This window comes from Meles meles, chromosome 5, assembly GCF_922984935.1.
Source record: "Meles meles chromosome 5, mMelMel3.1 paternal haplotype, whole genome shotgun sequence".
Classification (NCBI taxonomy): Eukaryota; Metazoa; Chordata; class Mammalia; order Carnivora; family Mustelidae; genus Meles; species Meles meles.
In genome coordinates, this window is record NC_060070.1 from 150,244,687 (window position 1) to 150,268,062 (window position 23,376).

The 23,376-nt window shown below is 49.3% G+C and overlaps 1 protein-coding gene across 5 annotated transcripts in view; it reads right to left on the minus strand.

Annotated features, from left to right (window-relative positions):
• Positions 1-23,376, minus strand: part of RIPOR2 (RHO family interacting cell polarization regulator 2) — a 226,434-nt gene that overhangs the window by 200,846 nt on the left and 2,212 nt on the right. For 3 of the 5 annotated variants that reach the window (XM_046004528.1, XM_046004524.1, XM_046004530.1), the window contains exons 2-5: positions 20,810-20,888; positions 13,628-13,795; positions 13,258-13,409; positions 11,546-12,190 (exon numbers count right to left, since the gene is read on the minus strand). In XM_046004528.1, the coding sequence (XP_045860484.1) occupies positions 11,546-11,621 (76 nt within the window). In that variant the 5' untranslated portion in view covers positions 11,622-12,190; positions 13,258-13,409; positions 13,628-13,795; positions 20,810-20,888. Of the gene's footprint in view, positions 1-11,545; positions 12,251-13,257; positions 13,410-13,627; positions 13,796-20,809; positions 20,889-23,000; positions 23,108-23,376 lie in introns of those variants that run through there. The other 2 variants (XM_046004525.1, XM_046004526.1) reach the window with 2 other exon arrangements.

Sequence of the window (23,376 nt, forward strand, 5' to 3'; positions counted from 1 at the left end):
AGAGGATTTCATTAGATATTTTCATCGGCGTGCCTTTTGCCACAAGCACAGCAGAGAGCTGACGTTCAGTATGTGAAGTCTCACTAATTCAGATTTATGATTATCCACATGAAGTTGTCTAAAGAGTGCCTTTGCTTAGCGGATGAAAAAGGAAGGGTGATGGGCGCCTGGGTGGCTCAGCCATTAAGCATCGGCCTTTGGCTCAGGTCATGATCCTGGGGTCCTGGGATCAAGTCCTGCATCATGCTCCCTGCTCAGTGGTGAGCCTGTCCCTCTTCCTCTGCCTGCCACTCCCCCTGCTTGTGTGGTCGTGCTCTCTCGCTCTCTCTCTCTCTGTCAAATATATAAATAAAATCTTAAAAAAAAAAAAAAAGAAAAGAAAAGAAAAATGAAGGGCAAAAGGGCAGATGAAGGAGATTCATCCCCTAAAGCACTCTGGGAGCTCAGGATGTAGACAGTGGGGATACTAACTGTAAGCCCTGGTTTCTCCTTAAAAATAAGGAGCCTGAGAATTTCGCAAGTCAGTTTTTGGTATTCTATTTTGAGTTCCCATGTATTTTCTTTTTTCTTTCCGTACATTTTTTAAAATGAAAAATAATTTACATATACTTTGAGAGAAATTGGTTGTAGGAATCCAGAACGCTAATTCTCCTTGCGATTTCTTTGAGTTTGTGACCAATTCTTTGTATATAATGGAGATCACATTGGAGGTCTTAAATGCAAGACCGTGACCATCTTAAAGACAGTAAATGGGGGAGATCATGAGGTATAGCACAGGAATTCCCTCTGAATGGAAGCTGACAGGAGAGGAGAGGCTGAAGACCAGGGGGATAGGACACCCGTTTTCTCCAGTGGAGGCCAAGGGCAAGAGGAGGAGGGTTTATGTCTGTCTGTCCTGGGTCCTGAGCCCCTCTGCCATTCGCTGGCTGCCGGCTGACATCCAGGGCCCCACAGTCCCTGCACAGCTACCGCCAAAATGAACCACTCAAGCAAATGCCACTTGTGGATCCCCCAGTCTCCTAGAAGCAAACGTTCCATTTTTCAAATAGTAAAACAAACAAGAGTAAGTCAATTAAGAACTTCATGATAAATTCTATTTTTATAACAAATTGCTTTTAAAAATAACTAAAATCATAATGCTGCATTCTCAGGCACTAGACATTTGTAGGTTTCCACAGGCGTCCGGGATATTTTCCCACGCTCTGTCTCAAGCAAGACTCAGGACCCCAGCGAAGGGAGGATTCCATCCACCCCACTGGCGGCTGAACCCGGAGGGGCTGAAGGACACATGAACACAGCGCTCACCCATGGCTGAGCCTGCTGCAGCTCCGGGAGGGCAGGGGCTCCGTGGTGACGGACAAACCTCTCCCCAAGGTCAGAAAGGAAAGGGGAGAGTGTGACCTCCATGGGAGGGGTTGGTTTCTAGGGGCTGACTCAACCGTGCTGTGCTGCGTGCAGAAGGGAAGGGGCCTGGAGAAGGTCCCCCAGTTTTGGGGTGACCACAGACACACCATGACCTAGGAGCAGATGGAGTTGGGGGGTGCTGGTGGCTATGGAGAGAGGCAACTTCTGGGGAGCTGAGCAGCAGCCCAGGAGTCTGTGCTGGGGAGGAAAGGGCCCCACAAGGGGGCCACCACATCCTGCAATGACTCGAGGCGCTGTCACTCCACCCTCTTCCGCCGTTAAGCTGAGCTGCTGGGCGGTTGTGGGGAAACATTGTCAGAACCCTCCACCAGGATGGGAACTGGCGGAACAAGTAGGGAGAGGACAGTCTCGCGGGTCGAGGGATCACAAGCAGGGCTGGAACTCCAGAGGCAACAACCCTGGTCACTGGAGGGCAGGCCGAGTCCCCCTGATCTCACCTAGTTCTGCCCGAGACCCAGGGGCATCTGTCCGCCCGAAGCAGGTGGTTGGCTCCAGAGGAGCCCCAGCTCTGAGTCCAAGCATGTTGGGTGGCCAGGTTTCTCAGTGGTCTTCACCACCCTTGTCTGGCATAGAAAAGAAACTGGGGACTCTGGGCAGATAGTCCACAAAGATTTTAACATTCTTAGTGTTTTCTTGATGTGTATTTCTCAGCTTCCTGAACACTGAGCCTAGCTCTGGAGATACCTCTCCCAGTAGATACCACACACCCCCTTTCCTGGGGCAGACATCGCCAGCCCTGGAGACCACCTTTGGGAGATTCCCAGAGTTGTCTGCATTTCAGTGGGGCCCAAATTTTGAGACTGGGGTGCAGAGTAAGGTGAGTTTTCTAAATAGCTCAGGGAGCTGTAAAATGGCTAGATTGGGTGTCCACTGACTGGAGCTGGAGTCCTAGCCATGAAAGTTTTAGCAGGAGCTGGGATTGTAAGGAAGTGATGTTGAATCTGGGCTATATTCTGTCACCTAGTAACTATGCAGCCCTTAGCAAACCTTTCAGTTTGAACCTCCAAGGCCTCCCCTGCAAAATGGATATAATGACCAACTTACGGGGTTGGATGGAGCATTCAGTGAAAGAACGACTCAGAGAGCACTTTGTATGGTGCCTGCCATGAGTTCTGTCCCAGGGAAATGGAAGATGTTCCCTGTTGCTCCTTTCTCTCAGAACCTTTGTTCCCGTCCAAGTGAAAGGGGGTAATACAGATCTTTCTACCTTACAGAGTAGCTGTGAATCTCCAGTGAGAGAATATAGGGGAAATCGGGTCTAGCCGCAAAAGCATAAGGTTGGAATCATGTTTATCAAGTTGACACGATGGGGACCCGTCATCGGGGCCACGCCAGTGTCAGGAAGGGATGGAGAGGAGTGAGTTTGGTCTGATGTGGGAAGAGGTAAGGTGAGGCCCTGTAAACAGGATTGTATCTGGGACTGGAGAGTGCTGGGATGACTGTGGCAGTGAAGCACTGGAAGGGATACCCCCTAATGTGTGATGAAAGACGGGGTGCACAAGAGACCAGAGCCAAACTTCTGGCCTGGGCGAGAAAGGATGTTTGTGTATCGAACATCAAGACGGTAAGTGGCCCAACTGACATCTCACAGATGATCGAAGACCTGGAAGTGAGTTCCATAGCCTTGGAGGGGAGGCTCGCCATCCCCCACATCACAGATGATGCAGAAATTGCGACGGCGTTAGGGTGATGGGGAACAAAAGAGTATGTCATCCCACCTGGAGGATTAGGCTTCTCATTTTAAAAACCAAACAGCTTCCTTCTAACTGTGGGGTTAAATTCACTTTCAGCTCAATTCAACTTCCTTTAACTTCTATTTGGAAGGAAATCAAGTTTTTGTCCTTTGGGGGAATTATAACTATGCCTGGGCCACTCACTTAAAAGCTGGATTAAAAGCTGAAAGCTAATGCACATGATTTCCTTAAGAAATCAAGACCCCCTTTCACACTTTTCCTTCTCGGTACAGGATATTACTGTTCATGATGCAAAATGCAACATTTTAATTTGAGTTAGGGAGAAAAAAATGGAGATAACAGGGCAATGAGAAAGCTCCTCGACCCCAGCAGGACTCCTGGATCCTCCTCTTAACCTGTGGCACCGGTACAGCTGGGTGTGGATTCCGGGTCTCCCACTGGGGAACGCGATCCCCTCTAGGACTCAGCCTCTCCAGCCACGTACAGGAAGGGGGACGACGGGTCTGACACATTCTGAACCGTGATCCTTTCCCACTTACTGAATGAAGCACCAGGGATAGGTCTCACTGATAACGGCCAGGGTACAGATGGGGCACCGGGGGGACTCCAGAGAGCTTCACTGTCCTTGATTTGTCTACAGCTTCCCCTGAGAGGGGAACAGACACGTGAAGACCATCGGGACCTGGGGGCTACCCACTCCGGTTGCTGTCTACCCGTGGTTTTGACTAGAGGTCTTGGCACCTGCACATAATCACACCTTATAAAGCTGCGGCCAGGAATGGGATACAATCTGCAACGAGGAGCAAACCCTCAGGCAATGACAAGGATGAACCTCAGATAAATTCAGCTAAGTGAGAGAAGCCAGACTCAAAAGGCTCCACCCGGTAGGAGTCCACTTACAAGGTATTTTGGAAAAGGCAAATCTGGAAGACAGAAAACAGATCATTGGTTGGACCCATTCTAGGGAAAGGGGCTGATGGCAAAGGGGCAGGAGGGTAGGTTTGGGTGGTGGAACTTCTAGATCTTGATCACCAAGGTAGGTCGCTAGAAGGTATTCAACAGCCACAGATGTTTGTCTGCATTGATAGGACTGTGGGCGATAAAGTGAAAGTCTTCTCTATAAAAAGTACTCTCTGTAAAGAATACCTCAATAAACTTGATTTAAAAAATATTTTTAAGAACCATTAACAAAGACTGAATAACAGAGGAGTTGAAGTGTTTAGAGTGAAGTGCTGAGCATTAAGAAGTAAGATTTGTTGATGGGTCCGCCGAGGAGTGGAGGCACAGCTGGAGAGGAGAGGAGATAAGCCAGCAGAGTCGAACATCAGTGGAAGGATGTTGGCGGTAGGTGTGTAGGTGTTCCCACTATAATTCCTGCAACTTTTTCACAGGTGAATATTGTTACTAATGAAATCTTGGAATGCACTTAAAGAACACAGCTCACACATTTCCTTCACCATGGCACCATTTAGAGGGGTGATGGCAAGCTCACAAATTTCCTCTCATGCCGTGCCCTCTGATGGGCTCAACAGAGCCTCCTTTCTGGCCCCTTGAAGCCATCGAGACAGAATGAAAGCTTCCTCTTGGTCCAGAGGGGGGAATCTCTTGAGGTTCTTTGCAGGCTCGTTTACATGTATTTGCTCTTTTCCCTTTAACACAGTTCAGCAAAAGCGATTTGTCTGTCACTTGTTCAAAAATGGAAGGTTTGGATTAATTTGGCTCTGTTGGTAGCAAATCCTCCAGCAACAAAGCTTTGGGTGGCAGCATTCAGAGCCAACAAATATCCCAGACTCTGTTTTCTTGGTCTTGCCCACCTATTCTGTGCAGGCTCTGGCTCTAGATGCTGCGCTCCATTCTGGGACGGGGACAAGTGCCAAGCCACCCATGCCCAAGCACGAGAACACCTCTGGTGCCTTGGAAACCAGGCACCCAGGGTCCTGCCTGCCAGGGGATCGGGAAGGGTCTTGTTGCCAAGATGGCATTCATTTTGGCTGGGGGTGCAAAGACTCACCCTTTGTAGGGGAACGGGTCCACCCTACATTACCATCCGGGGACTCGGGGCAGCACCCATGGCTGCAGAAGTCTGAGACTCCAGACAAGGTGAATAATTAATCAGATGCTTCAGTCCTCATCCAGTACAATGCATTTATGTAATTATAATCTGTGTGTGTGTGTGTGTGTGTGTCTCAGTGAATCAGATTAGGTGTACTTAAACTGTCCAAACTCTGCAAGCCTTCATTTCCACTTGGTTGTATGGACCCAGTCTAAAGATATTTATGGCTTTTGACTGGCAGAGGAAGGTATTCAGGTTACGTAGCTAAATGAAACAAGCAAATTGCAGAACAGATCCTACGAAAACAATACATTGAGTGTATTTTAGTGAAAGAAACTTGAGCACTCTTAGGGCGGTGGGCTGGGGATTCTAGAGGACTTCCCCTCTGTCTCACGTGTTTGTGTGTTGCTTGATTCTTAGATCATGGAGACAATGGCTTTGGATCAGATCAAAACCAAATGAACAGGTCTGGTTTTTAGCGTTACTGCCCAAGCTCATGGTCTTCCTAGGCTTGGCAGAGAAGTGCCAGTGTGTGTGTGTGTGTGTGTGTGTGTGTGTGTACACATACACACACATTCACACGCAGTGAAACAATTTCTAATCTTGCTATTCTGGTGCAAAACCTGGTGTGCACGTAGTGGGTTATGTTTGGCTAACATTTCAAGATGGTTTCCATTCCCTTAGAACCCTCCTTCTCCACCTCCCCCCAACTTAATAGACTAACTTAACGCCCCTGAGAAAATGTGCTATTTTGCTAATTTTCTGCTTCTAACCAGAGACCAAGTTGTTATTCTAGTGATTAACCTTGGGGCTCTTCGTATCCGTCTACAAACAACCAACCTGAGAATAAAAGGCTTCAAGATCTGTCACCAAGCCCTGAGTTCTCTAATCCCTCCACTGTTTTCATTCCTTTTTATTTTTGTTCGTTGTAGTTGTCTGTTTCTTCTTCCTCTCCTTCCCTTTGCCCTCCACACCCTCTCTTTTGTCCGTCCTTGGCTGGAGACAGCTAAAATATCTGTCCAGATCAATGTACATACAAAGAGAGCACTTTCTCGACCAACAGAACCCCCTTGAATTATTCAGAGTATCTCCCTTTCTCCGGTTTCCCATCCCTTTTCTTTCCTTGACAGTAGGAGCTGGAATGGGGCCCTTGGCAATGGCGCTCCCGGACTTAATCATGAAGGCAGGAAGAAGGGTAAGTCTTGTATAGAAGCAATTGTTCCGGATCATGAGAAAACAGGCAATGTCACATGTGAAGGTATATAAATAATCCTTATATCAGTAGGAATGCTGGGGCCCCTGAACAAAATACAGCCGAATTCTCCATGATTGGCAGAACTGTAAACAAGACAGGGGGAGAGGGGAAGCTCACACCCGGGGCGGGGGTGGGGAGGCTGCCCACTGCCTGAGCGCAGGCTGTTAATGGACAGTTTTAGCAGGTGGATAAGCTGGAGCCCAGGAGAAGATGTAACTTGGGGATGACAGAGCATGTCCTAAAAGGCTTCTCTCTTCGTTTTTTATACTCATAGGGACACCCTCATTGACCTCTTCCCAAATTTTTAAGCATATGGCTTTATTTTTATTTTTTTAAATATTTTTATCTATTTATTTGACAGAGAGAGACACAGGGAGAGAGGGAACACACGCAGGGGGAGTGGGAGAGAGAAGCAGGATTCCTGCTGAGCAGGGAGCCCGGGGCTCAATCCCAGGACCCTGGGATCATGACCCCAGCCAAAGGCAGACGCTTAACAACTGAGCCACCCAGGTGCCCCTAAGCCTATGGCTTTAAAGGAGCCAGAAGCCACGAGAGGAATTATCCGGGGGGAAGACAGAGCCGAGAAGCCCAGCCCGGAGCAGGCGCTGTGCCACAAGGAGTGGACGTCTCGGAGCCATGCTGGTGCAGCAAAGCTGAAGTCCCACAGCTCCCCAGCCCCTGCACAGGTCCTAGAGGGAGGAGACCCGGGAGAAAGGGGAGAGAGGTCTGGCTGACAACACGTCAGGGGAGCCTTGCCAGGGGACTGGAAAGTGGGAGCAGCAAGCCGATAGATAGGAGGCGGGCTGCCCTGTAAGCTGATGGTGCTTGGGCACGTGGGGCCACCTGCACAGCAGCGGCCCCATGGACCTTGGCATCCTGCACTCTCCCCCTTCCTTGGGACGCTCTGGCTCCCTGGGACCTCCCCAGCATCAGCCCTTGGCTTTGGCATCTTCTGGAGACACGAGTCATGTAGAGGAGAGCACAAGACCTTTCTAGAAGCAGCGTGCTCCCAGAGCCATGCAGGGTCAGGAAGGACCGCTGGCTTCTTCTGTACTTGGGCTCCCTTCTCCAGCATGGTCTCTCTCCCTCAGCCCAAAACCATGGTGGGGACCCTGGTGGACCCTCAGTACTGTCCCGCATGTCACCATCACCATTTCACTTCTCTCAGATCCAACAGCCATCATGCCCCATACCAGGCACTGCGTAAGGAGCTGACACAATTTAGGTCTTCATCTCCCCAGAGCACCATGAGACTGGTCTCCTTCTAACACCCATTTTATGGTTAAGGAAGTGTACATCCAGGGAGGTCAGGTGACTTGCCCAAAGAAGCTGGAGGAAGCCACATCTCCCAGTTATCAAGGCAGATACTCTTGCCAGGTTTCCTTTCCCTGACATCCCCTAACACTGGCAGAGTGAAGAAGGGTCCCCCTCATGGCCACGGCCTGCCCCGACACTGCTGTCATCACTCAGAGTCCAGGTGCCCCTGTGCTATTGCTCATGCCCCTCCTTACCTGGGGGGTCAGGTAAGCAGCCTGATGGGGTTTCTGGGACTTTGGATGAGCCCCTCCTTAGTCTGCCCCCATCACTCGTTTGGGTCTTTCTCTGGTGGCCTCTTTAAAAATGCAAGTATCCCTGAGAAGGGTGACACATTCCAGTTCTCATACTGTGGCTCCACTATGTTCCATCCCGCACTCCTGTGAACGCTAAACAATGTCAACAGCTCATCACAGGCACCGGGAGTGAACAGAAAAGTAAGGAGCACAAAGGGAAAATGGGCTTTGGGAGTCGCTGCTTTAACAGGGATTTAATTTTGATTGAACTCGAAACTTTCCTGAGTTCACTAGATGCCGGGCATTTTGCTCAGAGTTAGAGGCATACAAAGCATGATCAGAATTGGTTTCTATTTGAGATCTGAATATGGGCCATGTGTTGAATAATACTAGGGGAGGATTAATTATATTAGGCAATTATATAGAAAAAGGACCTTTTTAGAGATGCTCTTACTAAAATATTTAGAATTAAGATGTCATAATGTCTGTAATTTATTTTAAAATACTTCGGTAGGATGTAGATGAAATGAGTATAGCAAAATATTAGCAGTTGTTAAATTTAGGTGGTAGCTATATGGGATAAATTGTGTTATTTTCTCTACCTTTCTGTATTTTTGAAAATTTTTGTAATAAAAAGTAAAAAAGAAAAACCTTTCTGGTAGCTCAAAATCCAGGTTCTATGGCAAGGATGACAGGTTTTGTGGTAAGCAGAATCCAAAGATGGCCCTGTGATTCCTAACCCTGGTTTATATATGCTCATGTAACTCCCTTAGCTAGAGCATGGGAAAGACCCGTGAATATGACCAGATTTTACTTCCATGATTAGGCTATGCCATAGGGACACAGATTAAGGGTTTTGCAGATGTAATTAAGATAACTGATCAGTTGATTTTGAACAAATCAAAAGAAGATTATCGTGGGTGGGCCTGGCCTAATCAGGAGAGCTGTTTAAAGAGAGATCACAGGCAGCACCAGAAAACTCTCTGGGTCGGCCTCGAGAATGCAGAATTACCATGTAGCAAGGGCCATGTGACAGGGAACAGTGGGGAGCCTCCAGCTGCTGAGGGCTTTCCAGTGCTGATGCCCATGAGGAACTAAATTCCGCTAATAACCCTTGAGTTTGGAAGAAGACTGCGAGCCCCAGAGGAGACAGAGGTTCTGGCTGATGCATTGACTGCAGCACTGTCAGACCCTGAGCGGATCTCGCTAATTCATGCCCAGTCTCCTGACCGACGGAAATGGCAAGGTAATAAATGCGTGTTGTTTTAAGACAATAAACTTGTGGTAATTTGTTACAAAACAATGGAATACAAATGCAGCTTTTGGCTGTTGAAGCAAATCTAATTGATTAGAAAAAGCAGTGCTGGACGGGAAAGGATTCCAAGCCTGGGCCTGGCTTCCCCGGGAGAGCACAAGCGAGCCGTGGTTGACTGGCAATGTCTGCCTGGTCATGGGAGTGGCGGCATGTGGCCCTCCTATTGCCATTGGCAGTCCCTTTGCGGATTGGAGGGAAGTGGGTTATTAACGGATTTTTCTCAGTGACAGAATAGCCCCAAGGGTTATTCTTGGATATCCGAGTCAGAGGGGACACTCACCTGTGAGAAAAGCCTCAGAGAAGGGGGACAGAAAAAGTTACCAAAGACAGAGTTTAGTCATTGCAGAACAATGCCAAGGGCCACCTGAGGTTTGCAGTGAGACACTTCTCCATCGTTCTTTCTCTCTTCACGGTCTTCCCTGTTTCCCTTTCCATGGCCTCAAATTCAAACATGCACAGGTGTTCCATGAGTTGGAAAAATCAATCCCAAACAAAGTCACCTGATCCCCTGCTACTTCTAACTCACACTGCCTCGAACACGGCGGGACTCTTGACCACCCTGGAGCAAAGCAGAAACCCCTCCTTTCTCAGACGCTTGTGCCAAAGAGGTCGGGACTGGCCTGCTTCATGTCCGACTGGGAGGAAGCATTTATTAATAATCATTGTTGCATAGGAAAACCGTGCAGAAACCTTCCCCCAAAGCCCAGATGTTAGTCTCACCACTCAAGTAAAATCGCTCTAACGAAACAGGCCTTTCCCCCAAATTCTTGTTCATGGAGGGTAGGCCGCTTCCCCACTGCTGTGCGACGACGGATTGACCCATCCATTCCCAGTCACACATCCCACCGCAGGGTGTTGTCCGAAATCCGAGGGACCACAGCCCTTTCCCCCTGGACGCAGAAACTGAAATCCGAACTTCCAAGCAGGCTCAGGTGAAAGCAGCAGATGAGTAAGAAGGGAAAGGGAAAGCCTCTCAGAAACTTGGTAACGGCCCTTAATTGTACTAAAGGCTTCGCCGGGGGCCATTGCTTGTATGTGGAGTGCAGTTTGAACCCAACCAGCCGAGCTTGGCCCCTTAAGCTAGTAGGCCGCCACCGTGTTTTTTTATGTTCCTAAACCACTCCTTCCTCTCAGCTGTCTTCACCGGGGCTTCTTCACATGAGTCTCGCCAACGTCTAACTAGACTTAAGTAACCCCACATGATGGGAGCCCTTACACCAGGGCGCAGTGGCCCACAGCAGTCCCGTTCTGCACCTGAGCACCCTACTGGCTATTTAGCATGTAAAGGGTTCACTGCCAGGGTTTAGACGTGAGAGCTCTGACTTAAAAATTAACATGTTTTTGCTTTTCTGGAAAAGTCAGGAAGCCTGACAACTTGGAACTCCATTTCTCATGAAAGCAACCTGATGACATCAAACTGGCTATTTTTCTGTGGGAGGACACATGCTTCTCCCTTTTAGCGCAGGCCCTACCACTCCCTGTTGCCTCTTCGGGCCGAGACCACGAGTCAGTTGTAGCTTGTCAGCATGGCTTCACCATTGTTTTTCTCGGGACAAAAAAGAAAGGGAGCTGTTCCTCACCTTTGTGGAAAGAGTGCTCCGGCTCATTTATTTGCCTCTGTGGCCTAGCCCCACTGACTGAATTTGCTGACATCTGACTTAACTTACTCTTTCCAGCAACAGACACACACCAATATGTTGCTTATTGGTGGGTACTGGTCTGGGCATACATTTGGAATGTTTTTTCCTTCTCAGATTACTTCAGTTACCGAAATCTCCCTTTTGGGTAGTGTTCCTGTCAACTCAAGGGGAACGTCAGCGTGAGTCTGATCATGTAAGAAGCAGACGACTGGTCCTTTAAAGGAAGTGTGTCTCCCTCGAGTTCCACCCACTCTAGCTACATGGCTGTTCCACTCAGACGCTGCATATTCTCCCCACCCCCACCCATCCCGGAATAAACGAAAGCTCCAGTTCACACAACTCCTTGACTAGTATAAATATTTATCTGTATTTTCCATCTAGATGCAGAAAGAGGCCCTCTCTCGCCTGCTACTTGAAACAGTGTATTTCGTTACCCCTAATCAGGATTGAGCTGCAGGAAGCAAACAGGAAGAGAGAGAAGAGGAGAACGAAGGCCTCAGGAGAGGGTGCCCAGGACGTCGGAGAAGGGGGCAGGTAGGAGCGTGTAAGGGAAAGTTGGAGAAGGCAGGCCGGCCGTGAGGAGGGGCGCAGGCCACACCCTTGGGGCACTCACGGTTGAGCTGTCGCCTCCGGATCCGGTCCCTCCATGGCCTGCTTCGGATCCAGTGCAATCGAGAAGGTAGCACCATCGTCCCAAGGTGAGCCTTCTAAAACCCTCTCATGGCGGGAGCGAAAGGGAACACGCGAAAGGCAACACGGAAGACAAGTCCAAGTGCATAAAACTTAAAAAAAAAAAAAAAAAAGGAAAAACCCAAACCCCAAAAACCCCACCTCTCTTCTCTTTTTTTTTTTTTTGTCTGAGGCTTCCGTTGACTTCTTTTATCTTACAACTTGCTTTTCCTTTCCTTCCCGAAAACTCCCCACCGGCCCGAAGGCAGCTGCGGCGCGGGGCTGTGGGGCCGAGCCTCTCCAGGCCTCCTGGGCCATGTTTTATGCATGAAGATGATGGGGCGGTAATTTATTCTAGCGGAGCTCCTGTGTCGGCCGCACGTCAGTGGAGCTGGGCGCTGGCTGGGGGAGGGCAGGTGTACGTGTCTGCAGGAAGAATGGCCTGAAATGGGAATCCCTCTCCGCAGGCGGGGCTGAAGACCAGAGCTTGGCTGCCAGGAGCGTGGGGCAGGATGGCTGGAGCCGAAATCAGGGCAATGGCCCTCACGTTTAAGGGCACATGATTTCTTCACTGCGGGGTCCCTAGCACCTGGCACAGAGCGGGGGAACAATGCATATTTGTTGAGTGAATGAACGGTTCAGTGACAACCAACCTAAAAACTTGTTGGTGCCCCCATGAGTCTTTTCTGCCAGTGAACCTGCTTGATTCATGGTCCTCAAATATGTTTGCTTGAACCTGCCGGCCCATGTCTCTCCCCAGACTTTTCTCTCCATCAAGGACCACACTCCTTCCCCACCCACCCACTTGTGCTTTGAAATCTCCTTTTCCTGTGATGCATTCCTGAAGTCACACGATGGGGCCAGCCCCCACACCCCTGCGCGCCTCACACTCTGGCCAGCGACCAGATGGCCCTCGTCCGTTAAAGCTCTTGCTTGTTCGCTTGTTTGACTGACTACGTGTCTGAATAGCAAGGCTGCTTCTCGGTGACAGGTGCTGTGTTGTCCTCTCCCTGGGCTGCCGCAGACAGTGTTTTGCCTGGGAAATTGGTGACATTAAGGAGTGGCTGGGGCGTTCTGCCTCCCCAGTCTCCACCACCCTGAATAAATGTAGTCTAACCCAAGACACTGTATTGGTTATAAAAACAGCCTGGACACAGGGTTCCAGGTCCCCAAGTCGCCTTCTACAGACATTGCAGAGCTGCGCCGGGAGAGGATACGCTCATGAGGGGTTGTTCTGTCCTACGCAATGCCCCCCTGCTCCAGACAGCCAACAGCTCTAGATCAAAGCCTTAGGGACAGTCTGGCCATGAGGTCCCAACTGGAAAAAAGAGACAACTCCTGTCCCCAAATGTAGCCCAAGAGAATCCAACATCTGGCTGAAGGCAGAAAACATGTCATGTCTCTACTGTGTCTCCCCCCGGGGCCACAGCAGGGGGATGGGGAGCTGCGGAGAGGTGGGAGTCAGGGGGGCGGGTCGGCATCACTGATGTCCCTGTGCCTTGCTGGCTTCAGCTCAGAAGGGAAAGAACCTACAGCCCTCCCAGGGTTGGTGCGATGAAATGAGATAAAGCTAAATAACTCTGGGGGTTGGCAGGTGTTGGGAGGATCCCCCAGGAGCTCACTAGTAAACCAGGGGTAAAGTCATTTCCAAAATACCTGGGAGCAAACTCTTGGTAGCCTGCTGACTCGCCTCCTGCCTTTGACATCACGGGCCTCAGTGTCTCCATCTGCCAATGGGGGTAAGAACGACAGCCGCTGCCTTGTGGTTCTGCTGACGTCACAAGGGGATACGCGTCGAGGGCTTAGAACTGGGTTCAACATAAAGAAATTGCTCCTTGTCAGTGGCTACGGTTGACCAGCAACGCGAATTTCACCCACGTCGGCAAATTCCTCTGGGCCTTTGGTGCCTGATCTGCCAATCGAGGTGGTCTGGGCTTCCTTACGTCAAGAATCCCGAGGATTCATTTCCCAGGGCTGCCGTCACAAATTGCCACCGGGGTAGTGGCATGAAACACAAATGTCTTACCTCACAGCTGGGGAGGCCGAAGTCCGAGGTGGGGTCGCAGCAGGCTGACGGGGGGTGTCGGCAGGGCCCCAGGGGAGACTCTGTTCCTTGCCTTTGCCAGCTTCTGGGGGCTGCTCGGAGTCCTTGAATCTATTTCCAAGTGCTCTTTGTTAGCCTGAAAAACACCACCTGGCAGGGGGAAGGGGGAGGATGGGGGCCTTTATACCAAATGTAGTGACTCTGCAATTCAGGGTCCCACGGGGCTCAGTCGGGCGAGACAACCCCCTCGGGACCCTGGCTGTGCCTGCCTCTCACACTTCGTTTTCTGGAGCAGGGGGAGGGGAGAGACCAAGATCAGGATGAAATCTAAGGACGGTCGCCACTGAGAAGGCTGTATTGGCTGTCGCGGGTGGACACAGTCCCTTGGAATGATGCAGGAAGTAGAAGAAACCCACGTATTCGATGAGGGCCTAGGAATGGATGTTCTCACCATCTGGTCTGCTCCGGACTCGCCCCCCACCCAAAGTTGTTCCCAGCAACGCAGTCCTGCTCTACATGGCACTTGCCATAAATCAGATCAGGTGGCCACCACGAGGCAAAGAGAGAAGAGGAAGCTCACAGACAAGGCTCCCTTCCGCCACCTTGGTTCACCCTGGACCCTTCAAGGTCTGTGCCCCCAATGAACTTGAGCCTATAGTATGTGATACCAAATGAAGCATTTTCTTCTTTTTTTTTTTGCAATCAGCATCAGACCTTCTCTCCTCCTCATTAAGCCACACATTTCCTCAAGCCTCTGCTGCATGAGTCACTGCTTTTCTGATGCACATAATTTCTAGCAGCAGCTGAGGGAGAACAGCAGGCCAGAGGGGGCAGAAAAGTAGTTAGGTCCAGAATATAAGGCAGTTGAAAAGTTTGCATTTCCTCTTCTCTAGTGCATTTCAATACCTATCTGGCCTGTTTGCTCATTATAATCACAGAGGGACTGGGGGTGGGGGTGGGGAGGGGACCAGAACAAGCAGCCGCCATGCTCTCTCATTCTTTCTTCTCACTGACCACTCTTTGGACCCATAGCTCGCACCATATGGTTCCTTCTTCTGACTTCTTGAGTCTCACCTTTTCCTCTATCAAGCACATACCCTTCATGCCTGGAATGAATGGTCTGTGGAGTGTTCTCCTCCCCAGGAACATTCTCATTCGTGCTAAGCATCAAATATTGATTTTGACTCTTCTCTGGGCCCATGCTGCTATTAAATTTTCATAAGCTGCAGAATTTCATGACAAACACAAGAGATTCTGCTAGGAGCAATGTGTTTAAAAGAACATGGAGGGGGAAGCATAATTATGAGATCCTTTCTTCATTTTTTTCCCTCCAACTCATTTGAAATAAATGGAAACGAGATGTTAGGTTTGGGAGAAAGCACGCCAGCGTGTTTATTTCTACTTGAAAACTGTCCTGGGGAGAAACAGACTTTGAAGGACTCTGTGGAAGATGGAAAGCACTGAGACAAAGCACATCGTGCTACTTTTAAAGCAAACCACTAAGGGAAAACTTGGTATTATTTTTAAATAAAAGCTTATCAAACACCAGGAAGAAAGAATAGCACAGCACTAAATTGGTTTCTCTCCTGCCACAAAGGAACATGCAAAGGACAGAGGGTTCGGCTTGTTCTCTGGAAACTGGAAAGGGAGTGGGAGCCAGGTCCTCGCTGTGGCTCTCCGGCTGGCTATCTACCCACACTCATGGAATGAAAACACCAAGAAACAGGCTTTGTGTTGTATGCTTTAAGGAGATATGTGCTTTTATTTCATTTCCCCCATGTTCTTGTTCATAAGCAGATAAGAAAGTGAAGGCCAAGAGTGGTTGCTCTAGATAATAATTATCAAATACATACGGTGCCTCAGATGTATTAATTCATAATACTGTCATAATAATCCTGAGCCCGTTTTGCAGATGGAGAAACCGAGGCCCGAGAAGTTCAGTGATTTGCCGTGATCTCACGCCTAGCGAGTGACTGAAATGAGACTTGAATTCAGACAACCTGGCTCTGACTATAACCGCAGCCTCTGTCAACTCTTCAGATCGAGGAATTAAGAGACACTGCTGTGTACGCACACACTGCGCGTCACATCGTGAGTGCTTCTGATGGCTGGTGCTACCAGTCCGTGTTTGAGATACGCAGCATATATAGCCTTGGGAAAGAGAATTACGGAGTAATAAAGAATCAGAACATTTGCAACTATAAGAGAACCTTCTTAGACAACGTCACGTCCAAAAATCTCATTTTAGAAAAGATGAAACCAAGGCTCGAGAAGTTGTGACACGTAAAAGTTGGCACAGCAGGATTGGATGGATGGATCCTGGCTGTGCCTTCATCCAGCCCATTCCCTAACCTCAACACAAGGTTCTTTCCACTGCTGCTGACACCTGATTTCACAGGAGCTTGGAGGCCTAGAACATTGTTGGGGGATGGTTTTTGTGGAGAAGAGACAGAATTGTGAGCTAGCCTCTGAGAGAGAAGCATGAGGCTAAAGCTAGGCCAGTGCCTGCGTTTTCCGTGCGCTCTTCTCACCTCTTTCAGCCCATCACTGTTCTCTCTCCCTCCCCCTTTCCTCCCTCACACCAGCTCCTCCACAGCCCTTCCTGTCTCAGTGTCTCAGTGAGCAGCCCCACCTCCCATCCAGTTGCTGCAGCCAGCCAGCTGGGCCCTCCTTGCTCTCTGCTCCTCATGCCCCAGGTTCAGGCGTTCTACTCCCGGTCACCTCTCCGATCTTCTCCCTAGCCCTCCTCACGGTCCCCGTCCTGGCCCAAGCCACCGTCACCTGTCACACAAACCACCTTAGCGTCTTTGTGTCCCATTTTGGCTGCCCACGCCGATCCACTTGCTGGTCAAAAGAGCCATCGTTTGAAAATCCTGGAATGACCACGTACCGCCACCACTAAAAGTCCTTGGGGACGGTGGAGGACTCTTGGGATAAAATCCAAATTCCCTAACCTCACGAGCTAACCGTTTCCATGAGCGTGGAGAGGAAGAGACTGGTAATGGAGATGTTCACCCCCTGGGAGAGGGGCACAAGACAGGAAAGTGCTGAAAGAGCTGAAGCTTTAGGAGGCGGGGTCCAGGATGGCGCCCAGGGAAAGAAATACAGGAATCACTCAGGTGTGAGCTCGCTGAGTAGCGACCCCTTGTCTGCCCCCAAGCCCTCTAAATGGACAATTGCTGCCAGGTCTCACTGAAGGAGAGTCTTATTTTCTCCTATAATTAAGGGCCCAGATATTTTTAGATTCACCATAATCGATATGCGCAGAGTGACCGACATCCGTGGCCTCCCCAGGGGAATGAGAGTGAGGAGGCCATTGGCTCAGCTCCTCCGGCCGCCCGATGGGAGGGAAGGAAAGTTTTTAAACAGGGTCTGTGTCACCTTTGCGGAGGCTTCCTCTGGGGATCCTCCAGATGGAGAGGACAAGTATTTCCTTATTTTATTGAGTCATAAACTTCCAAGTCTTCTTCAATGTTAGTGGGTCTGTACCCTGCTCAGCCCTGTCAGAAGAGAAGGGGTCAAAGATGCCATGATCTGAAGGTGGCTTCTCTCACCCCGAAGTGATCGAAGAGTCAGAACCTCCCAGAACTCCAGAGCGGGAGAGACCTAGATGTCACTGCCCCACCCTTCACTTCACGGAAGGGGAAGCAGCGACGCAAAGGACAGAGAAGTCTCATCAATGCCACAAAATCCGTTTGTTTCTGAGGCAATCATAATACCCTCTTGTTCTGGCACACAGCTGGGGATTCTCTCCACGTGCACAAGTCGTTACAAATCAGGCTTCTCATATATGATATACACGCATTTCTTAGCAATGTTTGGAACATTCCATTTCATGTGTGAGCAAATGAAATGTCTTTGTTACAGCATAATAAAGACTGCGTTTTTAAAAACAAGAGAGTCTCAAAACTTTTACATGGCTTGTTCCCAGAAGGATATTTACCAGATGGGGGTCACGTATATTTGTATATATTTTTAGGACAGGGAAGAAGGGGTGTTTTCCTTATTGAAAATAACAGCGAGGGGTAGTTTCTCCTGGACGTCTCTGCCAAGGGTCCTGGACTCACAGGCGCCTGTTCCACCTGCTGGAGGGAGCTCACCCAAGTAGCTCTGACGTGTTTTCTTCACTAGGTTCATCCCATTCAGGTTTTTTTTTTTTTTTTATTGTTGTAGGCACTGAGTGTATGAAGATGAATAAAACATGGATTTGCCTTGGAGAGCTTAAAATCCTCTGAAGAATGCAGACAGACTCACAAATAACTGTATGGCCAGATCCCACAGGGTCGGTGTTGGAGGAGTCCCACAGAGCCGGTTGGGAGCCCAGATTATGAAATGATCCTGACAGGAAGGAAAAAGCCAAAGCAGGTCTGGGGAGGCGGCCGCATCTGAGCTAAGCCTTGAAAGACTGGAGGATATCAAGAGCGGGAGAGGAATGAGGAGAAAGGTATGGCAGGCCGAAGACTCATGAGCATTAGGCTGTAGGAGGACATGACAGGTGGCAAAAGAAGGACAGGAGGGACGCCTGGGTGGCTCAGTGGGTTAAGCCGCTGCCTTCGGCTCGGGTCATGATCCCAGGGTCCTGGGATCGAGTCCCGCATGGTCTCCTTGCTCGGCAGGGAGCCTGCTTCTCTCTCCACCTCTGCCTGCCTGTGTGCTCTCTCTCTCCTTCTGACAAATAAATAAAATTTAAAAAAAAAAAATTAAAAAAAAAAAAAAAAAGAAGGACAGGATGCGGGGAGGCTCCACAGATGGGGCAGGACAGAACCTTCTAGTGTTGAAAGAAGGGGACTTGTTCTGGCATGTGAGGGCCTCCCTTACCCCTGGGTGTCCTGCCTCCTCCTCAGAGATCTCATGTTTCCTCCCTTTACCACAGCAGGTTTGACAAAGGGGTATCACAGATGCTCCAGGATGCCACAGGGTGTGGCCATGCAAGGACACCAAAGGACGGTGGTACCTCGAGAGACCAGAAACTGCCCCTGGGCATCTCAGAGAGGGCGGGCACCAGCCTTCATGGAGTCGCCTTGTCCCAGGGTGGGGTGTTGAGGCCCAGGGCCTAACTGAGAAGTAAGGCACTCGGAAGACCTGTCTCTGGGCACTACCTCACACTCAGCAAAACCTCAACAGAAAAATAGAAATCAGACAGGAAATCCACTCCTGTACAGAGAGGAAGAGAAACTGATGAAAGGAAAGCTTTGGGTTAACTGGTCAAGATATTTAAAAGTGAAACTTTGAAAAAAAAAAATTAGCATTTATTGAGTGAGTAGCACATGGTGGACATTGTGGCGAATGATTTGGGAGCTTTATTCTACATACCTAAAAGGCTTAATTATCATCAGACATTTGCTGGGTGAGACTAAAACCTGAGCCAGTGAGTGAGTTGGTTGATGTCAATGGTCAGTGTCCTGGAGTTAGGATAACTTGTTCCTCCTGGTTTGCCAGACGGGAGCACGGCTGGTCTCATGTCCTGGGAACCCCCCGGTCCTGGGTGAACTAGGGTGGCTGATTGCTCAGAGTCTCTCTCTCTCTGTTCGTTTTAGAGTTTACTTCTGGAGAGACCTGGACAGCTGTCTCATCAGGCCCCTTCTCTCCTGGCCAGCTTGGTGAACGCTGCCACATTCCAATTTCTGTATCTTACAGTTCTTTCTTATAATCCTGTGCTTTCTTCCAACACCTGATGCTGTAAGTTCATCCTGAAATGAGCACTGCAGGTGAGCTCAGTCCATATTGCTCCCTCTCCCAGCCTGCCTTCCAGCTCTGTGGGGATGACCAGTGCCAGGATTCTGCAGACTCACCTGCTCGTCAAGCAGGAGAGCCGATGTGAGTCTGGGAGGAGCAAGTGGGCAAAGCAAGTTGTCGGCCTCGTGTTGGGAGAGTAGACTGTGCGACAAGCCCATTGTTTGTCTTCTCCCCAGGCCAGGAGGGGCAGGGCAGCTGGTCGACTCAGCAGCTTCCTGATCTTGGCAAAGGCTTGATGCTTCTGGTCCCCACCCAGTTCCATTAACTGGCCTGTGATTCTGAGTTCAGACGGTGCACCTTGAGTTCTCCCAATGATGTTATGAGCTGTCAGTTACCACATCCAACACTCTTCTTGCATAAATTAGCTAGATGATCCTGCAATTGGCAACCCCCAAACCCACAGACTGGTACAGATGGTAACAAGGATGCCATCACCCATAGCTTAATAGTAGCTTTCTAGAATGCTCGCATTGGAAGGAAATCGGAGGCCGTGTCCAGGCTCTGGGACAGCACTTGCCCTGGCAGCCTGGGCTCTCTGTTACGGCACCAGAGAGAGAGGAATCCAGTTGGGATCCACTCCTACCCTCTGTGGTTGAGACAGTTGACAGAAACATGTCTTTCCTCTTTTGTTTTACATTCATACTGTCCTGTGTAGGGGATCTTCTGCTAAGGTATTGAGTTTGTCAGGGTAACTCTGGAAATCAGATTTTAGACCTATGTCTTCACACCGAATCTACAGAAATAGAAGCTACGATGTCAAGGGTTATCTTTGATGTCAAGGGTTGAATAATTGCTAGTGTAACTTTTTGAAGAATGTAAATGCTTTGTTGAAAATTTCTGGCTCAGGAAATGTAAACAAGATTTGGAAGATTTCCATTCCAGTATACATTTTCACTATATATGTCTCTGTGTATTATAGTATGTGCGCATTACATTTAAGAGCAGTATAAACAAAGTGGCAACAGAGAAGGAAAGAAGTTCTTAATCTAATTTAAATCTGTATAGAGTCTATTTCTTATCATCCTAAGTTCCCTTCACTAGTCAGTAGTTTAAAATAAAATTTGGTTTGGTCCTCCATAAAGTTTGTAATACGGGCTTGCAATAGCAACTTTGTTATACTGGCTATAGGATGTGGCTATGACAGGAGACAGAATCTTCTTAACTATGAACAAAGCTGTCAGCCTTGTGCTATCTTCGCCTCCACTGTGTAGGTTGCTTGGGTTCTCCTGTTGGACACAGAGCACCTCAGCGGAGCTTCTCACAGCTGGAGAAAGAAAATAAGGCCACTCTGCCCTAATCCACAACACAGAGCATAGTTTCTTCCACACTTCCTAGAGTTTCGGGCTCCTCACTGTCTCTCGCTTATCCCACCTCCACCCGAGAGGCCTCGTCCCCTGAGGGGATGTTCTCTCCTAGGGATATTTTTACCTTCAAAATCAGAGGGTGCAAAGCTGACGTCCCCCCAGCTGGTAATGTGGCATTGTCCAGCCACTGCCTGTTCCAACACCTGTCGACACAAAATGAACCAACATTTTTAAAATTTTTAAAGAGAGAGGAAAAGAGGTTTATCAGAGCCCAAGTTAGGACAGCTGCCTAGGATACACGATCTTCACAAGGAAGAGAATGCTCTGGGGAAGGAACATTTGGTCTGGGGTTATATATATATATATATATATATATATATATATATATATATATATATATATATTAACATTAAGAGTTACAAATCATTAGGACAAAAGACATTCCAGAAAGTGACAGACTTTATCTTGTGTTTTTAGTATGTGCAAGGCTCTATGACTTTAATCTTATGGGAACCAGGGAGGTTTGTTTTTCTCATCTTTGTGTTTGGAAGGGTCCCTTTGGTTCTTCTGTCCTTCTCTCTGTTTCAGTGAAGCTGATGCACAAGTGTGCTCAGGCTGAGAGTCCACTCTTTGAGGTTTAGGTCTGTCAGGCTGACCTTGGTGAATATTAAAGTAGAGCTTCCCTGGGAGTCCACAAACATGAAAAGTTGAAAATGTCCTTTATGATACCCAAGAGTGAAAGAGTGGGGGCGCCTGAGTGGCTCACTCGATTGAGTGCTCCACTCTTGAACTTGGCTCAGGTCATGCTCTCATGGTCGTGGGATCGAGCCCCATGTTGGGCTCCGGGCTCAGCAGGGGGTTTGCATGAGATTCTCTCTCCCCCTCTGCGCCTCCCCCCACTCATGCTCTATAAATCAATCTATCTTTATGACCCCCAAGACCCCCAAATCTTTATGACCCAAACTGAGGCATGAGGACAGGAAACTTCTGGAACTGGAAAGAGCTGAAAATAAACTTCAGGTTTTTTCTCTCTTCACCAAGAGCAGGCATCCTCCCTAAGCGTCTTTTCCTTGCAAGCAATAGCAATCACCATAAACACAACCTGAGCGTTGTTTTTTTAAAGCAAGTGGAACGTGGTTATTATGAGATGGTGGGACAAACGTTTCCAGCCGGTGTGTGAGGGAGAGGATCCCCCAGAAGCCCGGGGCAGCTATGAACCCTCCTCAGTCTGGTCCTCACTTGCCACAGAGTCTAACCTGGGCTTCTGAGGGCTCAGCTGCCTTCCTGGCCTTGGGCAGCGCCTGGTTGTTGAGTTAAACCAGAGGACTGAATCCTGACTGCCCCTCTTCAAGCTACGTGACCTTTACTTAAGACACTTGAGACATGAGTGCCCTGGACCTTGGATGAGAACAGCCAGAGTTCCCACTCCATGAGGTTGTGCTGAGGATCAGATGAGCTCATCCATGTGGAAACAGTGCCTGGGGCAGAGCCAGCCCTTAATATTTATTAGCTATTAATCTGGTTATATACTCCTCTTTCTCCCTGTGGGTCGGTTTTCTTGGCTTCACTGGGTCTACATCCAAGCCTGGCCACCCCACAGTGGTGACCCCACTTCTAAGTCTACACCATGCCAATCCAGGCCAACAGCCAGACTAAAAATGATTCTCTCAGTCTCCAAACCAAAATCTCGGCAGAAAGAATCTTCTCGACTTGGTCGTGGTCATGGCGGCAGGTGAAGTCAGCTGTGAAAGGCTGGGTTGTGTGCATGTGGGAGTTGGGGGGCAGGGTGGGGAGTGGAGAGGATAGGGGCAGTGCTCAAAGAATGACAGGGCGTCTTCATGGCTCGTTACTCTTCCCCAGGATGGGGAGCCCAGCCGCATTTTGTGGTGTTTTGTGTTAAGTCTTTATTGAGCACTGTTGCTGCCCATCCCAGATACCTGGTGTCCTTTTACCGAATCTGTGTGTGGCTTGCCCCCTCAATCCCTGCTTTGTGTTTTGGTTCCTAACTGCCTTGGATCTACAGAGTCATTCTGCTCATAAGCTCAGAGGGCCAGAGGGCCTGGAAGTCTTTGTCTTCCCTTCCTCCAGGGCCAGCCACAAGCTGGGACTACCAGCCACCTGTGAGGGGGTCTGACAGCCCAGCATCCTTGCCCCACATGGGGACACACTCTGAGGCACAACTTACCTCCCCTTCCAGTGCTCCCCTGGGGGGGGGGATCAGGCTGAGGATGGGGGGTTGCATGGGTTCTTCCCCTTCTCTGGCCTTCCCTCCTCACTGGCTTTCCCTGGAAGCATTTCCTTAATAAATGACTTACACATGAATCCTGCTCTGAGGGTCTGTTTCTGGAGATCAATTTAAAACAATCCCACAGATTAAAGAAAAATGAGTCTGAACTCATTTGTGAGCCATTAATGGATGGCACCGATGTCCATGTGAGAAGAATTCTTGCGCTCCTCGGAGACTGGATTTTGTTCCTCAGCCTTGTGTTCTTCACTGGGTCCCACCCACCGAGAGGGGCTGTGAGGAGCCCCGTCTTTGCCTGCAGAAAGTGATCTTCTTTCAGAGAAAACAAGGACGGCCACTCTTATTCACAAAAAGAAAAAAGAAAGACAAGAAGGTTGGTCTGGTATGTGACCTGCTCTTCTTTACTGTCCCCTTCCCCCGCGGCCAGCTGGGAAAGCAGTTTTAAC